The sequence below is a fragment of the Carassius carassius genome, chromosome 33 (assembly GCF_963082965.1).
Source record: "Carassius carassius chromosome 33, fCarCar2.1, whole genome shotgun sequence".
In the NCBI taxonomy this organism is placed as follows: domain Eukaryota; kingdom Metazoa; phylum Chordata; class Actinopteri; order Cypriniformes; family Cyprinidae; genus Carassius; species Carassius carassius.
The window spans coordinates 6,070,102-6,092,942 of NC_081787.1; the positions used below are offsets into that span (position 1 = coordinate 6,070,102).

General features: G+C 36.8%; 1 protein-coding gene across 1 annotated transcript; it reads right to left on the minus strand.

Annotated features, from left to right (window-relative positions):
• Window positions 1-1,546: 1,546 nt before the first annotated feature.
• Window positions 1,547-18,412, minus strand: LOC132113583 (sestrin-3-like). Its single transcript, XM_059521416.1, has 8 exons — window positions 18,206-18,412; window positions 8,070-8,267; window positions 7,554-7,982; window positions 6,811-6,925; window positions 6,478-6,602; window positions 5,625-5,791; window positions 5,282-5,426; window positions 1,547-3,786 (listed from the first exon to the last, which is right to left on the minus strand). Exons 1-8 carry the CDS (start codon window positions 18,269-18,271, stop codon window positions 3,697-3,699), a joined length of 1,335 nt encoding a protein of 444 aa, XP_059377399.1. The 5' UTR covers window positions 18,272-18,412; the 3' UTR covers window positions 1,547-3,696.
• Between the last annotated feature and the right edge of the window lie 4,429 nt (window positions 18,413-22,841).

Genomic DNA, 22,841 nt, shown 5'->3' on the forward strand with positions numbered 1-22,841 from the left:
GTATATTGAGTACAATTTCTTAATGTAGAACATAGTATGAGAAAATAACCCTTGTTTTAATTCCCAAACACAGTTTTTGTAAGGGAAAGGCTGAGCGGTCTCACCATAAAATGTAACACTGCTCCTTGTAATGGTGTAATGTTTGATACAGCGATTGATGATTTTCAATCATCTGTTTACATCAATGTGCTTGTCTTTTGGGGCATCTTTTCTCATGCTTTTATCTTTGTACATGTAACGCAGATCCTTGATGTCTAAGAGTGATTGGTATACCTGCGTGGTACAACTTTCAGAAAGTTTCAGGGCTGACAGCCACCTTTGATATTTTCTTATGTCCTTTGAGTGTTGATTTGAAAGTGATTTTTCGTGGTTAACACCCTGGCTTTGTTTAATTTCTCATAGTACAGATATTGAATATTGTATTCGTTCCATCAGACTGACATAACAGGGCTGCTGCAGGAAATGCAGGAATTCTACACCTTTCCAAATCACTCTCACTTTCCTTGTTTGATATTAGCCTTCTTTTCCTATAGTAGTCATTCTTTTAGTTCTTTTAATTTTCCAAGAGCGTTTGCTAAGTATCCCAGTTGATAACACAGGACATTAGTTTATGGTCTGGGTTGGGTTTTTTTCTTCTCTCTTTTGTTTTGGGTTATGGTGGGATGTAAAACTGACAAGTAGTGCATAGCCAATATACTGTATATGTACTTGATTGCTTTCTTTTTTTTTTGGATCCATTTATTTTGTCCCCCATATTTTGTTAGTCAGGGTTCATTGAAAGCAGTTCAGCATAATAAAAATAAACCTAATCTGTTTAACGCATACTGTTTTAAGTTCATTTTGTTTCATTGGTCCATTCATTTGGCATAAGCAAAGGTGCAGGGCTTTCATTAAATTGAAAGCAACTTATTAAGTAAATAAAGTAGTAGTAAACAAGGTTCACACAATTTTTGTATTAACCATTTAGTGTATAAATGTTAATATAGCCTACTTCGAGTAGCCATACATACTAAATGTGAAATTAAATCTAAATGAAATGTTCCAGATTCAGGATAAATTATCAACAACACCTGTGATATTAATTTTCCAGGTTGGCACCAACAATGAATACTGTACTTTTAACTATACATCATTTTCTAGTAGGCCGAATCCTGAAGGCTTGTTCAGGTGAGGTTATATCAAAAACAACAGACCTCCAGGGGGCATATTTGAAGAACTCTCCAGTAAACTCTAAATGTTTAACATACTCCAGAACGCTAGTATTATTGATGAATTTGAGTTTCTGGTGTGATTTTCCTCAAAGAAATGTGAATAGAGATGTGGCACTAGATGGCAGGATTGCACTAGTAGTTTCAGACGCCATTATTAAAAATGGATTCCCAAATGATTGGCATGCCAAGTGCTCTGGCACTCTGACAATATAAACCAATCGAGTTAAGAAATGAGTGAATTATTTGCATCCATAAAGTTAATTTACTAAATCCAAACTATACAAATATTTCTTTTTCAGACTAAGTGACTAAATAAAGAAAACAAGACACATTGATGGTATTGCATGTCTTTATAGAAAAAATACACTTTCACATTTCAAAACTTTTTTTGCTTATTTTTCAAGTTTTTTCTTTTTTTCTTTTGTTTAGTTTAAATTTTTAAAGTTCCTACATTTACGTGGTAAATAAACATTTTGGCAATAGCCATGCTCGTTCAGTCTCCAGCGCTGAGGCACAGTCTGAGATGGAAGTGTCCAGTCTGGAAGTGTCCGCGTTTCAGGTATGTGGCAGACAACCATTCAAGAACAAGCATTTAAGACTATTAAGGTAGAATAGCCGTGCTACAGTTCTATTCTGCTCCTGACGAATGCCTCCCGATGTGCATAACCGGATGATGAACATCTTCCATTCTCAGCTTGAATTAATGCAATAGCACGAGGCTTAGCTCGGAGACTTTAGTCCAGTTTAGCCATACTGATGAGCAATGATTCATCAGTAGTCAAAAGGCACCACGCGCCCAGTACAGACTGCGACTCCTGTACACATTTCTGCTGATTTACATACCTTGGTTTCTTAATCTAAACAGTTCACACATGAGCAAAATTGACACCAACAACATCACCCTCCCTCAAATTGACAAGATGCTTAAACAGGAACAGAAGTAATGCAATGTTCAAAAATAAACACACAAAACCAATCACAGGTGTTGCCCAAGTTATTCTGCCAACTGTAATTAGGTAACCAGACCGATCAGAGTTTAACACAGTACAGGTATTTGGCCTTGTCAACAAAACTGGACACTGAAGGGGCCATCATTTCTCCAAGCGTTTTTGTAACAATAACAGCTGCCAGCTGCAACCACACTTGTAGGGTTTTGTGCAAAAGGTTCAGTGCAAAAAAAAAAGGCTGACCGCGAACCTTTATGCATCTTATAACTCTGTCAGAAGTCCTTCATTTGATCTACACCAGCGTGTCAACATTAAAATCACATTTTAAGCTTATTCTGAGCTCCTTTTCACATTACAAGGTGACTTTTTCTTTTTACATGGTAAAATATTTTAAAACAAGTCCTAATTGTTGCTGATCCAAATGTTTTCACTGGAGACTCCAGCACAACACTAACCTAAATGCTAAATGCTGGTCCTTTCAGAATCACTTCAATGGGGAAATTACCTGCAGCCTATCAAAATTAAAGACCTACTTTTTAACCGTATTTGAACAGTTTTCCAAATTAGCATATGATGTAATAGAGTTAAATACATACTGTGTTAATTTGGCCAGTTTGTGTAGAGCGGGTAAAACCGATTGTCCACCCTAAGTAAACACGACCACAAAGAAAAGTAGTTTAAAAAAAGCAATTCCATTTCACTGCTTTGAACCAGTCAAATTTAGATCTTCACATTGTAAAGCGGTTTAGATGCCTGCTGAGATGAATCGGATGATAATTATGGATCCTATAAATGTAGCCATTTTAATCACTTACAACACCCATGCAGAGAGAAGAGCGAGTGGAAGATTTTGGAAGACAACATCAATGCTAATCAATCTAAACGAGTGAAAACAGTACTTAGATGACCTCCTTGGTGCTGAAAGAAGCCACAGCTGAAAACTTGAAAAATGGAGATATTCTATAAATAGACACCATCTTAAAAGTGCTCATTTAAAAAGAAAAAAGTTGCAGCCGTTGAACCTTCTCTTACTCTTTGTTGAATTTTGCTCTGGTCTCACAATTCTACATTCAAACGAAATATCTGGAAGCCATGTTAAGCAAAGCGCCTTTGTCCACTCACTCATTTTCTGTAAACAGTTACTCATATTGGCTATGACCAGTTGGACAATTTCTCTCTCACTTTGTCAGTCAATTGAATAGTAACAGCAAAAAACAAATGGGAAAACATTAATAACAACAACAACAACAGAATAAAAATAATTGCACATTAACCATCAAAGGTAGAAAAAGAAGAGTACGCACACAAAAGAAACAAAATGAAGTAGGAGAAACATGCAAAGGACAGTGAGAGAGACCGCTTTGCACCTTTTTTCTTCTAAAGTTTCACCTTTGGCAAAGAAATGTTTCACAGCAGTACCTTACGTCACACCGGTAAACTCAAAGGCAATAAATACAGAGATGGAGAGATAGAGCTCTGCTTGTATTTCTTTGCCTTGTCTTTCGTTGTACCATGTCCCGCTGTGGCGCTGAAGGCTCTTATGCGATCATGTATTGAGTGATGGCTCTGAGCGCGTACAGGAGCTCGGCCTGCAGACGTGCCTCCATCACTAACAAATTTACATGAACCTAAAAGACAAAAACGACAATAAGATTTGTTTTAAAACACTTTAAGCCATTTTAAGTAAATGATACATTTTATTACTTTTTAACACCATGTTAGTAGCACTTTCATGGCAAGATCAAAATAACAAAAATTAAATGGAAAGGTTTAATAAAAACAAAAAAAGATTAAAAGCATGTGTTGTTGAGTATCATATTTTATACATCAGGCTTTCTATAGCTCATTAGTAAGATAGGATAATATGGAGCTCCCACTCTACAAGGAAAAAACACCTCAGATCTCCCAATAATAATTCATAGCTAAAATTATGATCAAAGCTCTGTAGTTTTTATTGTGGGGGCAAAACACATAATGCAGTGCAATACATTGATGACAGAGACGAAAAAATGAATAGTAAAAAAAAAAAAAAAAAAAATAACATCTGTAAAAACTTTTGAAGTTTTACTAACAATAAGATTTTACAGCAAAAAGACAACCTGAAGAGGGATGTTTTTAGAATTATACCAAAAGACAATGCATCAGTCAGACGGATGCATGAAGTAAATTGTGTGAAATTTTTTCAGTAAAGTTGATCATGATTAGTGTTCAACCGATATATCGAAAAGGCCGATATTTTGGCATTTTTCAAATATCGGCCTTTGGCCAATACGTTTTTCTGCTTTGCCAATGTGTTCGAGGAGGGACTTTTATTTTGACGGCACTGAGAAATGCAGCGCCTGAGCGCACACAGTGATAACACTCTCTCTCTTGTTTACTGTCGTTGTTAACAGTTCTGTCTAATACAGAAGTCTGACTAATAATCCAATAGAATTGTTAAACAAAGGATTTAATGTATACAAAAAGTATTATAATGATTGCTTTTATATTATTAGTAATAGAAAGGCAAACATTATAATACTTTCTCGTTTGCCATCTGCATTAAGCAAATACGCATTTATTTCATTTAAACAAATCTTTGAATGACATAAATCTTGCAAACTTAGTCGAATCCAGCTGTGAGATCTTGTGAAGTGTGCATTTTTATCCAGCATGATCGCATGTTCTCTGTGTGACGGTCGGTCCATGTGAATTAAATGCTTTAAACTTTAAACATGATTTCAAATTATCCTGCGCTTTATGCATTTGCCTGAGTGACCCGTTGATTACAGTGGTTACATCCTTTTTAATTATATTTTTTATTAAATATTTAATTATTTGTGAAAAATACTTTGTCATCTAAAGTATAATTATTTTTTTTTACACATTTATTTTTTAATCCATGTCAAATGATTTCAAATTTCTTAAATATGAATATATATATATATATATACACACACACACACACACATATCGGCTTTATATCGACTATCTGCCCCCCTGCTTTCCATGATAAAAAAAACAATATCGAAAACCAATATCAGTCGAAGATAATTGAAAGATTTTGTGCATCAAATATGATACATTAGGCTTTAAGTAGATGTTACTGAAGTGTACACAGCACAAGTTTTGATAGAAAATCACCTTGTCTGAAGCTTTGACAGGAGCCCAGGACAGTGGGCATAGAGGGGTCTTTCTGGAGTCGGGATAGCAGGCCACAGCTTTAATATAAAGTTTCAGTCCACGCTCAAGTAGTCGGTTGACTTCCCCATAATCGTAGTCATCATATCTGAGGGCAAACGTGTCAATGTAAGTGCTTTGTTTTTGTGCCTTTTTTAAGCATTCTCAAAAGTAGTTGATGAGTCACAAGGAGTGATTATGGAGTTGAAAGCTTGTCATTATATTTAATTTCGTGTTTCTTTTGTATTCAGAATGCAAACTGGCACCGAAATGCAAAATTGCGAAAATTTTGCCAAGGCCAAGGTACCTGATGCCGTAGATACAATGAATGTAGTTCCAGATGGCTCGTTTGAGATCGGGGCTGTGAGGGAAAGGGAGGGAGGCCACACTGCGAAATCGCTCATCTAACAAGTGCCCTATATCAGAGTAGAGCCTGTTCACCAATGAGAAGCCGTGATCCTCCCATGAATAGTCCTGCACAGACAGACAAATAAATCAAGCATTCATAACATCAATGTACTGCAGTATATTCAAGTCTGTTAAAGGTCAAGTGCATCATTTCTGCATCATTGGTGTAAATTACCTTTTTAAACAGGTTTCTCCAAATATTTTTTTTGGGAGAAAATAACAAAAAAAAAAAAAAAAAAAAACCTACAAACTTACAGTTCTTTCCATATATAAACTACCATTCAAAAATTTGGGGTCATTAGGGTCAACATTTATTATTATGAATATTATCATCAAGTCTTTAAGTTTTTTATTAATTGAAAAGAACAGCATTTATTTAAAATATTTTAGTTACACTATAAATGTACTCTTAGTTTTGATCAATATAATGCATTCTTCCTGAATAAAGGTATTTATTTATTTATGACCCCAAAATTCAAAATATAACTTGTTATAAAACAAACTATTTTAAAATATATATATTTAAAATAATTAAACACACACACACACACACACACATATATCTATTTCACTATAGGAGTGGCATACAACTCCCATTCCAATCAAATGTAGAATATGTAGCCAGGTTTTGAGAATAACGTTAAGTGCTGACAGTCTTGAGAAAGGAAGGCCATGAGCTGTAATTCTGACCCTTAATACCCTTTTATGCTACTTTTGCTAGGTGACACCCAATGCAAAGTCTCTGTCCCCACCTGCACCCGGAATACTTGGAAATGGTCCTCCTCCCGTCTGGCAAATTCCTGGTAGCCGAATTCTGGGTCTGTGACGAAGCGGGAGGGGTCCGCAGAGAACACTGCCTCGTCCTCCTGCTCCACATCTGATATGGAGTTGCATTTGAGAAAGAGAGAGGCAAGTTACGAAAGAGGGTCCATGAGGGAGTGATATATACACAAGAAAAAGCCCTTGTGTAAAAATAAACTCTCTAAACACTCAACCCAATCCAAAATTACACATCCTGTTTACAGCAGCATTGGGAAACATGGTTACATGACACACTGACTTTAAACTGATGAACAACATCTTACCTGCATGTAGGAGTGTCTGTGAATGGAGTCGGTCTCCTTTTCTTTCCTTGATCTCCTCTTGTGATTTTTTTATTTGTTCTAGAAGGCAAGCAACTTCACAGCTGGAGTCTAAGGACTAAAAAAGAGCCAGATATTAAGAACAAACCATGCAGGTCATGCCTGTATTATAAAACTGACTTCACACATATTGTTAATTAAGTACCAAGCTGATATGGTACATTATATATATCTATCAGTACATTATGAAAATTACAGAAGAGCAGGAAGATGTATTTTTTTATGTATTAATTTTTGTAGAATTTGTTTATTTGTAGTTTTTGTGATATAACTAAAGTAGTTTATTTTACACTACCATATTTTTTATGAAAGACGCCTCTTATGCTCACCAAGGGCACTTAAAAATAATACTTGAATTGATTTGATTTTTTTCTCTGTTATTACTGATTGTTTCTTTTACTTAAAATTTTAAGCAATGTTTTTGTAATTGAGAAATTCTTAAAAACTACTATTTTATTTTAAATGCTATTTTATTTAAAAAGTTAAGACAGTAATATCACATTTAAAATTAATGTTAAATAACAAATTGATTTGAAATCTTCCTGGTATGAGTAATGACTACTGACATTTTCATACTGTGACAACTCTTTGCTGTACAATGTATGAGATTAGTTGTCCACACAACCTTTATTTAGAATCAAAAGCTCTTTTAAGCAACTGAAACTGTTGTGAATGATCATCTGTACCCTTCGTCGTGGTGCCTTCTCTGTGGGTCCAGCAGGGGGTGGCGAAAAAGCGGTGTTGCCATTGGCAGCGTCACAGAGACAGTAGCCAGGAGGAGTGCCGTGATGCACTCTGGGAGTGGGAGTGGTGTCCGAGTCAGAACCAGAACCGAAAATGAAACTGCAGAGGGAGTGACAGTGGGCCAGCAGAACCACAGCTTGAACCAGCTCTGCCAGAGACCAGCACTGCTCTCCTGTCTTGAGCAGGGCCTGTATGTGAGAGCGTGCCGTGAGCCAAGGCTGATGGGCCAGGACCTTGTTGATGTGATCAAGGTGCTGTAGACGCAGGGGTGCGGCCTCCAACCCCTGAAGCCATAACGGGTCTCCACCAACACGCAGAAACTGAGCCGAGTGCAGAGACACCAGGTACCTACAGTGATGCCGCGCTGCAGCCTGAAACACAAATACATTTTCATCAAATACACTGAGATATTATTTGAGCCTGAGATTGACTGTAGAGCATGTTCGTTCTGTTCTTACCATGATGGCAATGTAGTGGCGGTAGGGCTGGGGCAATGGGCCATCCATATAGAGGATGTAGTGCTGTGTGCGAAGGAAACTTTCCAGATACTGTGGGTGAGAGGCCATCTGCTGAGACACGGTGTCCAGACGCCCCCTGTTGGCCAGAGCCTTCATACACAAGAGAGAAGCACGGTCTTTTTCGGAGTTCACCATCACCTGCCAAAAAGAACAAAACAGCTATGAGAATCTGACAAACAAAAGGGAGATAAAAAGAGCATTTAGTGAACGAAAAACACCCATTCAGTGTGTGTTTTTTTTTTTTTGTAGAGCCCTAAGATACATACAGAATCTAGTCATAAAAATGGAATTGCACAGAATTTGCGAAATTGTGGATGAATAAATCTAAAGTAGGTAGGCTCACTTAAATCAGATTGCGATATGAGCTATTGCCGGTGAATACTGAGCTGCAAAAAGCCTTTTAAACAAGAATCCTGCATGTTCAGTGTGTCTGTGTGAATGAATGGTTTCATTTACAACACACACTGAAGCGAGCGTGATGCTCTGTCATCTCACTAAATGAGGATATGAACATATGAACAGCACTTCATGAGCTTTTGACCGTTTCATTTTAGAAAAACTGTCATCATATCATTTACACATAAACAGAACTCTTGATGACAACCTGTCAAAATAAAAGCCTTGTTAAACTTGAAGAAATTGTGTCAGAAATATATTACTTTTGTACAGTATAATGTACATCTTATAATACTACTACTACTAATGAAAAACAATTAGAACAATTTTAAGGAATAAATCACAATTTTTCTTCCATGTTTTAACAGTTCATCTGTTGTGCAGCACAAAAAAAAGTTTAATTTTTACTGGCTTACAAGAAAATTTGTTTTAATGTTTTATGCCTTCATTTGTTTATCATGAAAAGGAAAATAAGACAAAATAGAGCCCTAAAAAAAAGTTTTTTTTATTTTTTTATTTATAAACTAATTTTGCCATTAAAACAAAGTCCAGAAAAATAAAAACGGATTTCATAGTCAATGTAACCAGAAACCACCTTAAAATAACATTTACTAGTATTGCAGCATTCATCATAGTAGCAAACAAACACAGCGGGTCCTGTGGGTATGGACAGTAATAGATATTCTTTAGTGTACAGACAACAAGACAGCTCAATCTCCCAATTTTCCACCCCAAGAGGTGGAAAAATACATCCAGATTATAAAAACGTCTACTGACACCATACCCATGTATAAATAACAGGCACGACTTGTGAATTGTGCTTTAATTGTCCATATGTAGCAAAGGGAGCCTGTTTTAGACAATTTGTGGAAAGGAAATCAAAGTGAAAAATCGCAAATACAATGTCCTTGATATCCTTGTTTGACTGGTGTTAAGGAGATCTGCTGATACATGTCTTCATGTTTTTAAATGCTGACTGTGAAGGCCTTGTGCTTGCGCCTTTGGCCTGCTTTGTGTCTGACTGTGGGATTATGGAAATCCTGCCCATTCCCCTCCTGTTTGAGTGCCTCACAGAGAGAGAGAGAGAGCAGAGGAAGAAGCAGGAGACTGGAGACTGAAGCAAACAGAAGCAGACCGGTGAAAAAGGGTTGCACTGAACTAGAGGAAGAGAACATTTTTAATCATTTTTTCCCCTTTTTTTATTATTGTGCACCAAACTGTTACAGTCTCGACTTTGAAACTACTTAACTTTTCTGATGATGTAACAATGGCTAAGTGGCTGGGGATAACATGGGGATTACACACAGAAATATGTCACATTATCGAAGTTCAACGGAACTTTAAGGTGTTTAAATGGTTCGCTCGCAAAACTTCTGCATCCCCTTGAAAACTTGTTGAGGTCGGACAAACACTTCCTGTTTAATATAATCCAGGCTATACACCCAAAGTGCTCGCAATGAAAGCGCCTCTCTCCGTCTCTTCATGTGATCAGTGAAATCGGACTCCTGCTGCACTTTGCTGTGACTCTGCAGCGCGCGCTGTATGGAGCAGAGCAGACGCTTTGGAGCAGCCTAGACCATGCACACGCACAAAGGCGACCACGTCAAATTTGAACACGCACGTTCTCAAAACAATTGTTGCAGTCTAGAGCCCTGATTTGATATTGATATTTATCACATACCATTAACACTGGAAATTCCAAAAAGGAAAAAGTGCACTTCAAATACCTTGATGATGTACTCAGTGGCGGACTGGGACAGTAAATCAGGCCGGGAATTTGACTTCACCCCAGGCCACCTCTGTTGCTGCAGTCACCTCCACCCAATTCATGTGTCCACCAGACTGCTAAACTCTTGGGCTCTTTCAGTTGTTTGAATTGGGTTATACTTAAAAAATAAATCAAAATCCTTAGACTGTGGACAGGTAAAATAATCAAATGAAGCATCAAGAAGTATCAAGGCATTCACTGTCTCTATCATCTTTCCCTAAATCCCCCTTTCTCACTCTGCACATTGAGTTTCTCTGCAATATGAAATAAGCACTTTCAATAATCTATATTAATTATGCAGCCATCAATTGTATGTCCCAATGATCACAGTCCTACTACTGATGACCTTATAAATCATAAAAGCACATATTTTTCTAAGAGTATAGCCAGCATGTTTAGTTTTGCTTATAGCTTAAACTTTACCTTAAGGTTCCTGCTCTGACTCAAAAGCTGAACTGTCCACCCTCTCTTGTTCATCAGCAGGAGCACTAGCAGCACTACTGCTACTGTTGCTTCCTTCGTCACCTTCAAAATAAATAACCATTGTACACTAGGCTACATATTGTAGGCTAGAAATGGAAAATCAATTTCTGGTCAATTTTTTTGGCACTAAAAAAATACTGTTTTTTAAATAGATTTTATCTATTGTAATTCAATTTGAATGAAAGCGTCCATCTGCAAAATGATTATGTAAATATTAGGGTGGAACAGTTCAACTTTTTCACAGTTCGGTTTGTTTCACGGTTTTAGAGTCACGGTTTCGGTACCGTTGTATGTGCTATGTTTATGGAAAAACTATACTTTCATATATATATATATATATATATATATATATATATATATATTATCATATTATTAAGAATATTCTAACTACAAGCAACAGCACAAATAAATACAACAGAGTAAAGATACAAATAAAATAAACTAACTTTCAGGGTTTTTTTTAGGTAGGTCTTGCATTAGTTTTTAGGTACAGAAATTAAATAAAATAATCAAATGTAAAACAGCATTGCATTTTGGAGTATAAATGAAAGATTATTCTTTATTAAAGTTAAAAAAGTTTTTTAATCAAGAGCAGTGAGTGATTTCTTTGTTGTTGCTGTTCGATTAATATAAAGACTGTCACTTTAAGAGAATGCACTGATACAGTGTTCGTATTAGTATTGAATTTGTCCAGGTTTTTTTTTTTTTTTTCTCATTGCTGTTGTAATGTCTGGGAATCCAGAATGCGCTTCCATCAGCAGAAACATATATTAGCTGAACCCTGTTTGTTTTACGTGCTATTTATAGTAAACCATATTACAGATGGTTTGTCATTTTTAAGTTGAACAGCGGTCTCAGCGCGTGCAGAAACGTGTGTGGTAAACTGAACGGTTCGTTTTTTTCAGTGAACCGTCCCATCCCTACTAAATATAAATGTAATTCTGAACGACCTGCTCCCTTACTGGCGAACATGGCTGGGATCTGTGGCCAGGGCTTTTCTCCTTTTTGTACGTTCCCTCTCTGCTCCTCCTTTGCGTTTACGGCTCCATTTTTTTGCGCGATTTTCGAAGATAAAGCCAGGCGGGAAGGAAGTCGACCGGAAGTTGAAGTCGGCCGCGTGCCGCCATCTTGTAGCAGAACTTCACTTGCGTTAGCATCCCATTGACTCTCATTCATTTTGGCGTCACTTTGACAGTGAATAACTTTACATCTGAGGCGTTTAAAGACTCCATTTGTCCATTATTTATTTCTAAAGATACACGACAATGTATAAAGGGCTCCATTACCTTCTATGTTACATTATGGCCCCGTAGAAACAGTTTTTGTAAAAAACCGGTTGTGTCATAACCACTCGACTTTCTGTCGCACAGTAGAGAAATTACCGTACAGACAGGAGGAGAAGCTCGCAGGCAATCGGGGAGACGTCAAGAGAGAAGCCCATAGATATAGAGTCCATAAAAGCAACGGGACAAAATATTTCAGAATACTTACTCCTGCTCACTCACACCAAAGAACTCCCCGCTCAAGCTCGCCGTCTCTGCAAGATTAACGATGGCAGTTTGCACGCACAGCTACTAGAAGATTTACGTCTGTCAGACAGGTTGCTGACATCATCAAGCTTAGTTTGAGTCTGCGCGTCAGAAACGGAAGTGCTAAAAATCGCTAAAAATGGGCTTCACTTGTCTCAATTGAGTTCCAATGGGGTCGCTGTGTCCATTTCTTTTACTGTCTATGGATAAAGCCTGCCTCTAGATATAGCCAATTAAGCAGTGCTTCCCTGATGTTTAGTCATGTGGTGGTGTCATTTTCACTCCGTGATCGCCTGATTCGTAGATTCATAAAACCGTCAATTAATTCGCAGTTGCATACATTAACAGCCTATTGCACGTCAGTCTGATCGACTGCACAGCCGCAACCGGAAGGCCAGAATGACCGTCAGGCCACCGGGAAATGTACCGGTGCTCCCGATGGCCAGTCCGCCCCTGGATGTACTTATCCTAAAAAAATGAAGTATGGAATGTTGAACATTTCATGCACTGCTGCAACTTTTCTTTATGTAGCACATGGGATGGGCTATTATAGTGTTGGATGAAAAAATAACCTTATAAATCTTCATATACTAGTCAGCAGAGAATGAAAGCAGAGTGTGTAGTGTAGTGTGTCATTCGGGACACAACAAACCTATGGAAGTTATGCAAAAATAGACTGTGATAGGCACTTGATCTGGAGTATCTAAATGCCAGACTTTCTAGGTTACTGTAACGTTAGTCTGTGATGCTTTGTATGGCATGTTTTGCTTGCACATGTTTCGCAAGCCTCAAGTCTGTTGAATGACAAGACACCTGTATCTCGGGCAGAAACATATCGCAGCTTTCAGCTCCACATTGACACAGATCTTTTTCCTTGATAGAAGACAGTCTTTGTTCCTTTTCATTAAGTTGCCTCTTTTAAAATTAGTCATTAACCAGATGCAGTGTCATTAAAAAAAAAATTGTAAATATTAAATGTTAAGTTTCAGGTATTCAAATACCTCAGTAAATATAGGTTAGGATGACACATTTTCCAGAACAGTTACAAACCACTGTCTGCACCGCAATGCAGAACTACATTTCATTGGAAATGCATGTTAAATTGGGTTAAGAAGTAAATATTGACCGAGGGCTTAGTCTAGTTTTTAAAATCATTCCTTTTCATGAATATTTACTTGAGGAACCTGTCTGGAGAGATTTTTATGACGTTCTGCATAAAAAATCAAAAACAAAACGCTGTGATCTGTTAATTTCTGGTGTCCCTTGTGCAGGAAAGGTTTTTCTTTCTTTTCTATGCATGTGCTATCTCAGCTGTCCTCCAGGAACTATTTATAACCCTTTCCTTTCTGTCAGGCAATCCATAGGCCTGGGTGTAATTTGTTAGCCACATATTTTCCCCAACAATAACGAATGAAGAAAGTGAACAGACTTTCAGCTGGCTAAATAATATCAATTCTTTAATGTGACTTTAAGTGGTATCTGGAGACACAAAATGTATAGTGATTTTTGGTGCAGTATGTGCCGTGCTGTCAGTGTGAATCCTCAGTACTGTCAGGAAGAGTTATGATGGCCCAGAGCTGTTTTGGCCACAGCACTCAGTTGTCCCCTGTAACTATGTAACAAGATTTCAGTCAATACGTGACCACTTTCATGTTTGCGTTCAATCAGAGCTCAACCTCTTCTCTCCCCCCACCCCAGAAAGTGTAACCGACCCCCGTCATCGTCATGACTAACTCAAGCCAGACCCCGGAGCAGCGGTTTACTCGAAGGAAGAAACGAAAGCCACCCTCTCACAGACAAACACTATAACTGATTTAATATCACATTCTAGGATTGTTTCCCACTGTACTGGGAAATAATCCACAATATTGATAATAAACTTGAGCAAATTAATATTTAGCCAATATCTAGATGATCAGGTCAGTGTCACTAAAAGCTCTGCATGTTCTGTGTGTCGCTTCACCAACATTTCATCTTCCTTCCCCATTAACATACTACTGCGAATTTTCTTTTTTCAGATAAAACAATAATTATTATTATACATTTTACAAGAAAATACTGTTTCGGTATTTCTACTTTAAAATGTCATGTTAAACTTCAAGTGCTTTACTTGTCATTTCTTTAATCGTCAAATTTAGCTACTAGCAATTTCGGAGTGAAAATTGTTTAAAAGTATTTTTGTTTAGTGCACTCGCTCTATTTACTTTAAAATGGCATAGAATAGTGCATGAGCACGTGAATTGGGAAACACCTATTGTTTAGATACCCTAAGCATTTTGCGCTGAATACAGAAGTGAAAATACGGTCAGCCTAGAACCAAATTGGCAATAAAGCACAGCACACTTTGGGACAAATCATTTCAAATAGACTAAGATGTTGAGGTCAGCCTCAAGCAACAGTTCAAACACTAGTCTCCAATGGAACACTGGTGCACTTTCCCTGGTAAACAGATCACATGTCTCAGAGCCCAAAACTCCTCAGTGGTGACCCAGAAAAACAGGCAACTGGAAATACAGATATATTCATCATGCTATTGTGGTTCAATACAGAGTGTTAATTTCAAAGCCTGTATGAGCAGCTGCGGAAAATCGCAAGAGGGAATCTGTGTCCCTGGAATGAGACAGAACAACTTGCAATTAACTACTAATGAAACTTCAGAGGGAAATTAGAGACTAATGCAAGTCATATGAGACGCTCACACACCCACACAGATGTGCCTCAATGAAACCCTGCAGCAGATGCTGTTAACCAAGGTTTATGTATATATAAGATACCAAGATGCAATTAACAGATGATGTTGGTTTAACTTGTCAATTAGGGTTTATAAAGTTAATAAATAACAACAGCACACAGCTCATGGTCAACAGTGTGGGGTTGATTTGAAACGAGGAATTTTTTTTTGTCAATACAGGAGGCCTCATCAGCACCAGTAACATGCAACGACGTGTCTTTACCAACAGTCAAAACGAAACAGGAAGTCAGTATCATTTCCTCTTGGCGAGTCCCTCAAATTCAGCTGAAATTTTGTTTATTGGGTAAAGGTGCCACTTTCGGCAATCATAATTCCTGTTTCCATGAACAATGAAAGCATACATGGCCTTTACATAATAATTCAGTTATTTGTTTGATTAAAACAAGTTTAAGTGCTACAGAAAGCCACATCTGTGTGAGATATTAAAGATACAATAAAGCGCAAGATCTCTCCATGAACAAACAAAACCGTGTTTAGATTTGAATACATTTGCATGTACTCTTGCGTTGAGATTTGAATGAGTTCATGTGTTTATTCAAGCTGGTCAAACACAAACACACACACAAATATAAAACCTAAAAGTGGAATAGAGGCGTTGAAGGGATAGCTCACCCAAAAATTTCATTTTATCATAATTTCCTCACCCTGTTTAATTTTTATTTTTTTGTCTATACAATGAAAGTTATTGACCACCATAACTGTTTGTTTACCTGCAACATTCTTTAAAATATTGTCTTCTGTGTTTTGCAGTAGAAAGTAGGTCATACAGGCTTGAAACTGAAGCCAGAATTTTTTTTGTGTGGATGAACCATCCCTTTAATTGTGGGACATATCACCACTTAAATAAAACAGACAAACATAAGCCTACCGCTCGTCTTTTGTCATTTGAGGACACTCTAAACATGAGGCTCTAAATGACAGGGGGCTTCAGTTCAGGGCCTGAGTCCAGAATAAGAGCGAGATGCGATATTCAATCTGCATTCTCAGAAGGCCTGAAGGGCTCAGTCCTTGACTTGCGCAAATGTTCCCAAATTCCCAACTGCTGTTGCACAAACCCCATCACACTCCCTCTCTACAAAGGAAACTCTATTTTGGCTTGCCAACCTGGAAGCTAGGAAGAACAAAACAGCCAGCTGCACCTCACTGGGGGTTGGACTGAAACAAGGCCGGCAGCAAACACACACACACACACACACAGAAACAGATGAACACGGCAATCCACATATGGATGCAGTCAGATGCCCAGGAAGACTGAAATTTACATAAACATTCAGCAGCTTGCATATGACGGACATTGAAGTGAAGGCAGATTATTGATGAATCACATTTGCATTTGGAAAGGCAAAGGTTTGCTAGTGAAATCAGTTATGTCAGATATTTTGTTATCTTTGTGCTTTGTGGTCTTCAATTCCAGAAGTCAATCATGGTCAGTTATGCCTCAAACATATGTGTGTGTGTGTGTGTGTGTGTGTGTGTGTGTAAGCTACATAATAGATTGCCAATGCATTACATATTTTAAACTAATTTTACCATACTGTTCTGACGAGGTTACAAAAGCAGCATAGTCAGGAGTCAGGGCATTAAAAAAATGCTCTCTAAGTGAAAGACATCAGGGAGCTTTGGAACACATACAATGCCATTATAATACTTCTCACTTACAAATGGACCAGTGGTTAGTTGAGGGGAAAAAGAAAACGAGTTTATAATGTTAACATTCCAAGAAAAAGCCTAGGGGATTTTTTATGGGCTGGCAAATGAAAGCATATTTCTGAGAAATGTTTAAATGACACATTCCTCTATTGTTCTCCTCTATGCGGAGCAGCGCCGTCACAGCAGCGGCCCCCGCAGGCTGCGGGAGGTACTGCAGGCGAAAGGGAAGAAAAACAACTTTGATTGGCAGTACATCAGCATCACATCATACAAACGGGAAAAAGAGAAAACACACACAACAAGAGTAAAGCATGAAAATTTTTTAATAAATGCATCTTCCCTGCAGATTGTCGTATCACGGCTTACGGTTGTAACGACAAAGGGCTTTGTGTTCTGCGAAAAATTACACCACGACAGCGCTACAGACAAATTACAGATTTTCATTTTCATAAAAGCTTATACGCAAGCAGATTATACTTAAAGAGGAGTAATAAATACACAATGAAGAAAAAAAAATTGAAAGAAAATAACGAGTTGAATATTCAAAAAATGAATGTTCCTTCGTCGATACGACCCGATAACACTAACGTTAGATCAGTTTTTCTTCGTGTATAAAAAAAGGGATTCATCTTAAAAACAACTCAACAAAAGGCTCAGTCCTACAAAACTTAAACATGCCAGGAGCAGCATCAGTAGAAAAGCTTGAGGTCATGTAGGTTGAGATCTCTGGTAAAACCAAAACCAAGGCTTAATCTACACCAAAGGCTTTCGAGATTGTCCCAGACTGCAGTCTTAAATCCTCGTGAAGCTTTGCTTTTAATACATTACATATTCAACAACAGGGTTTTCAAATGCACACCTTTATGACTAGTCAACATAACAGTTGCAATATAAAACAAAAGGCCATATGAACACAATAGAAGTATGAACTAAGCATATACACGCCAAATAAACATATATTACTCTTTGTCATAAATGCAATAGATTTGCGATAGAAAGCTTTTCATTCCATAAAATACAAAACAAAATATGATAATAGGATCACTATTGCAGCTCAAACGTTAAGTATAAGTAAAATTAACAGTAACTAGCAGCTTTATAAGGTGAAAACAGTTTTATCTTGTCAAAAATGAAGTTGATTTCAGGAACATTAAATAATTAACTCAATGAATCGGCGTTGTGAATCATGACATTCGTGTTTGAAAATAACGGTTATTATTTACGGCGAGACTTTCTTTCATTGAGGGACTCTTGAATATGTATTCAAAAAAATTATACACGTAAGTTACACGTTTGAGAAGCGTTTTAAACATGAATGAATGAACGATATTAAAGAGTCGCTGCTTTAGCTAACGTTAAGTAAGTTAACGTTAGATGAACTGTCAACTTTAAAACTTCCCAGCAAGAGTCTAGATACAGCTATGGTTTAACGTTAAGTTACAGTTATTATCTTCACTTCAGTCATATAACTATATATATAACGTTATATGTATGTTACCTGATTTTGAATGAACTGGCACTGGGTTCCAAAGCGATAATCCATTTTTTTCGTGCAGATGATCATTTTCCTCCTTGTATGTGCATGAATGCGGCTGCTCTGGCTTCCTTGGTTCTTCTCACCGACTCGCTAACAAAGGCCAAGCCGCTGTGAGCTCTACATGTCCGGACAAACAGCCGCAGTGTCACTAAGCGAGAAAACTATTGACTGACGCTTCCACAGTGATGCCGTCCAATCAGAGCGTTAGGGAGGTGGGTCTCAGAGTTGAGCGAAGGCCAATCAATTTTTGTGACGGCTGTGCTAGTCCGACACCAGAGCCAATGAGCGTGGGCATGTGGTGAAAGAGTACTTCTGTTAAAGCCCGTTAAGCCCGCCCACTATAATGACGCAATGCTACCTGACAACTGTTTGCGATACCGCACTGTCTGTGAAACTAAATAAAATAGCACCTAGAGGATTTTTATTTTTATTTTTTATTTTTGACTTATACTCTTTAATATTGGATAAAACAAAAGAAGCTCATTTTTACATTTTGCACACCATTTGTCCTGTTAAATTATAGATGAATTATATTAGATTATTATCAGATAATTATTATAGATTATCTGATGTTGATGGTTTATGTTCCTTTTGTATAAGTGTGAGAGAGCTGTTGACTCATTTGTTCTTTGAATGTAAAACTGTCACAAACTTCTGGATGGAACTGGCAAATCTATTTTTTTTTTATTTAGTAAAGGTTATACGTTAAAGGATGTTATTGTGTATTATAAAAACAAAAATAACAGTCTTGATCTCACTATTAATTTATTTACATTGCTGGCAAAAAAAAAGCAAGAAATTTTAAATTCATCCCTATTGTTTATGTTGTTTATTGTTGAAGTTGGTTGTTTTATGCCTTTTTAAAAGTCATTAATATGTCTAAAATATTATGATAGTACTTTTGGATCCCCTGTTACCCCTTCATTCAGTGCTTATTTTTTCCTTCAATAATAATAATAATAACAAAAAATAGCGGACTGTCTGTGAAGATAACCTATAGTTTTATGTTTATTGACTGGGAGAAATCCACTATCCCTGTGTCCCAATATGCATACTAGTATTCAAGATTATTAATCTTGAATAGGTTACTATTTAGGGTTGATATTATGCAAATTGGGATGCAGAGTATAATATATATATATATATAATTTTTGGTCTCCCATTTTGCTCCAGTTGAGACTCTCACAGCTATCAAGTAAAATATGCTTGAGTATTTGGAAAATTGCAAAATAATGCACAAACAGACAATTCTGGGAGCTACAGAATTGGCCCATACAGTAGGCCCATTGCCTAAAATTATGAAGCCCTAGGTTACTAGGTGAAACCCTCTCCCCAACTGAGTAGGCTATCATACAGGACTTTAGTGTGCTCCGTGACACAGAATCCATGACAATGTTCCTTGTTGTTCCCTCCCTGAAAACAGCCATACCTTCCATAAATATTTAAAAACACTGCTTTTAACTCAGATTTTGTCATTCAAAGAGGATAAATCTCCACATCTTTCAAACATAAACAACATGTATTTTATATTCCTCCTCAGACTATTCATTTACCGCAGGGATGGACAACTTCAGTCCTGGAGGGCCACTGTCCTGCAGAGTTTAGTGTGAACCAAATTCACCTGCCTGTAACTTTCTAGTGATCCTGAAGACATTAATTACACAGATTAATTAGCTTGTTCAGGTGTGCTTGATGAGCTGGAGTTCAACTCTACAGGACAGTAACCCTCCAGGACTGAAGTTGCCCAGCCCTGATATACAACATGAACAATTTTATTCGCTATAATACTGAATATGTGAACTATTGAATAAAACCAGATTTGGACTTAGGCTATCTATCAGATTTTATTTAATCTATACACGAATGCTGTTCTAAAAGTTCACAAGGTGCTCTGAAAGGACAGTCTATAGGTCAGGGAACATATAGATACTTAAACTACATTTATTCCTCTGTCCCTACAGAAAATAAAGGTATTTCCATTGTAAAAATTTACAAGAAAAATAGGTATTGAGTTCTGTAGCATAATATGAATTGTGAGCATCAATAAAAAAATAGGATAAAGAGGAAAGTGACCTTTTAATATACCCAAATTTAATTTAGAGATTATTTTCAGCAAACACTATAGCATAATAATGGAGGCTGTTAAAGAGAAGCTGAGTCAGTAATGTCTTCCAGTTCTGTTCCCCTCAAGTCAGAATGATCTTAAAAGCCTGGTCTCATCGTGTCATCTCAAACTAAAAAATTAATAGGGATCTAGTTTTGGAAAAGGTCTTATTATTTGTAATACAGTCAATTCTGTGCTGTTAAATTGAGTGGATTTGCTTTGGATGTAGACGCATGTGACACCTGAGGATCCTACAGTGAAAGTGCATCAGATCTGACCCCAGACACTGAAAATGTCCTTCCATTCTTCTTTTTATTGTTTGTAAAATGAGCATCAGAAAATCTTGCAATATAAAATTTTAGGAAGGTGGACGGTTTGAACAACAACAAATATTGTATTTGATTCTTAACACTGTTTGATAATCTGAGCAAAGTGTAACAAACATTACAGTATGTGATACTAGGTTTCTGCTTTTGTAATTGAGAGTGTTTGCATATTAATGTCTTTTTAAAGCTAAAACTTAATTTATTAAATTTCTTTAAAAAAAAATGTAGCGCCACATCTGAAGAGCATTAAAAGATTTATGTAATATCAAATGTTTTACTTCTTAGCTCTGTGTGTGTTAAAGCAAATGGCACAGAACACACTTTGTTTTGTAAATCGCCATATATTTTCCTAAATGGAGGGTGCACTGAAAACAAATACAAGTGTCTTTTGCTCTTTTGAGGCAGAACAAGCAGTCGATTCAGCTGCATCACTCTTCTCAAACCCTCAAAAGTGCCAGTTACTGCATCATAAGTATTGAGGGTGACCCAGAGTGCAGTGAATGCTTAAAAAATAAGAGCCTCTGTCCCACAAGGAGAAGGGACTCGTGTTGTGTTAACAGTAAATAACAGACTATAGAAAATACACATAAGATAAAACATACAGAAACCCACAATGGCACAAACTAATGCATAAAAGCAGCAATGTATAAAACACTTATTTTATAAATGTACATTACAATTAATTAGAGTACATTTGTGCATATGATTAAATATACAGCTTTTTAATGATTGCAGTGAGGAGTTAGATGTATATATTGTATTGCAGCAGATTACTGAGAATTGGGGAATGGGGGGGGGGGGGATAATGAGGTTAATTATCATAAAAAACAAATGCAAGAAATCCTAAAAATAGGCTTAATTTTCCTAATGCATAGATTAAGTTTTTACTGTGGGTTGAAATATGATCCATGAAGAAGATATTGAAACTAAGAATATGAAACATTGAAGATAACAAATATGTTAAAACTATACATCCGATAAACAAAACAAAAAAGGTTTTCTAACGAAAGAGCTAATAATAATATTATAAACATATGCAATTCTAGAACACTATACATTAATAAATATGCTTTTATTTTCACTATTACTGCAGTTTCTTAAAAGTATAACCACAAGGGGGCAATTTATACAACTTCATTTTGAATAGTTTTATACATTATACATTAAACATTTATACATTATTGCTGTTTTTAACATTTATAAAAGTATTACAGTTTCTTGTCTCGCATGACAGTAAATATATAACTTTGGTGATATTCAATAGAGCTTATTTAAAATACAGTAAGAATGTGGATACAACTTGAAAATATAATCATGACACTTCTATTTTATACCAGCACCATCAACTAGCATCTCATTAAAAAGCCCTACCGTATACATATAACATCTGAGAATGTTGACTGATGAGAATTTAGACATTAAATATACAAAAGAAGCCGTATAAAACAATAGATATTCTGTAGTTCAAAAAGGAGGAAGTAAGGCATTATACATTGATCGCAGACAAGCTGGCAGCTGCAACCTTTGGTATGTATTATACATATTCAATCTCATCACACAGAATGACTATAACTTCCAGAATAACTAACATTTGACTTTGTCAAATTTCACAATCAAGGTTTTAAAGGAAAAAATACAAATAGGAGGTATGTGTGCTGCTGTACAACATAGGATGTCATGAAAGATTATAATGGCCATAGGCGGTAAACGGTTAACTAACATTGCACCCACTCGTTCCTGTCTAATGGCTGCATTCCACCCACATCCAGCTCTGGTGAAACACTGAGAAGAAAAAATCTATGTGCTGAGTAACACATCATAAAGTCCCTGCTCCTGCAAGGTCTACGTACGTTTTGCTGAAAGTCTGCAGCTGCATGGATGAGTGAGTCAAACAAGATAGTGATCTTGAATTATATATCAAGATATCATCGTGCCTCTGACATAAAACTTATTGCAAAAATACAGTTTACACCCACTCTGTCAGCATTTAGACAGCTTGATTGCTTACCAAACATAGATCCAAGCATAAATGTGTGTTCAGTAACTACACAAACACACCAAGCTATAAATATTCCTTAGATTCTCTCTCAATTTGCACCCAGCTGGGAAAAGCTTGGTAACAAACAGGTATTCATACTAACCAATCACAGGCAAGATGATGACCTCA

Excerpts from the sequence above, each read along its gene's own strand:
- LOC132113583 (XM_059521416.1), bottom strand. The coding sequence starts at position 18,271 with ATGATCATCTGCACGAAAAAAATGGATTATCGCTTTGGAACCCAGTGC. Across the intron at positions 8,268-18,205 it reads GCCAGTTCATTCAAAATCAG|GTGATGGTGAACTCCGAAAA; the intron begins GTAACATACATA and ends TCTTTTTGGCAG. Across the intron at positions 7,983-8,069 it reads GCCACTACATTGCCATCATG|GCTGCAGCGCGGCATCACTG; the intron begins GTAAGAACAGAA and ends TTTGTGTTTCAG.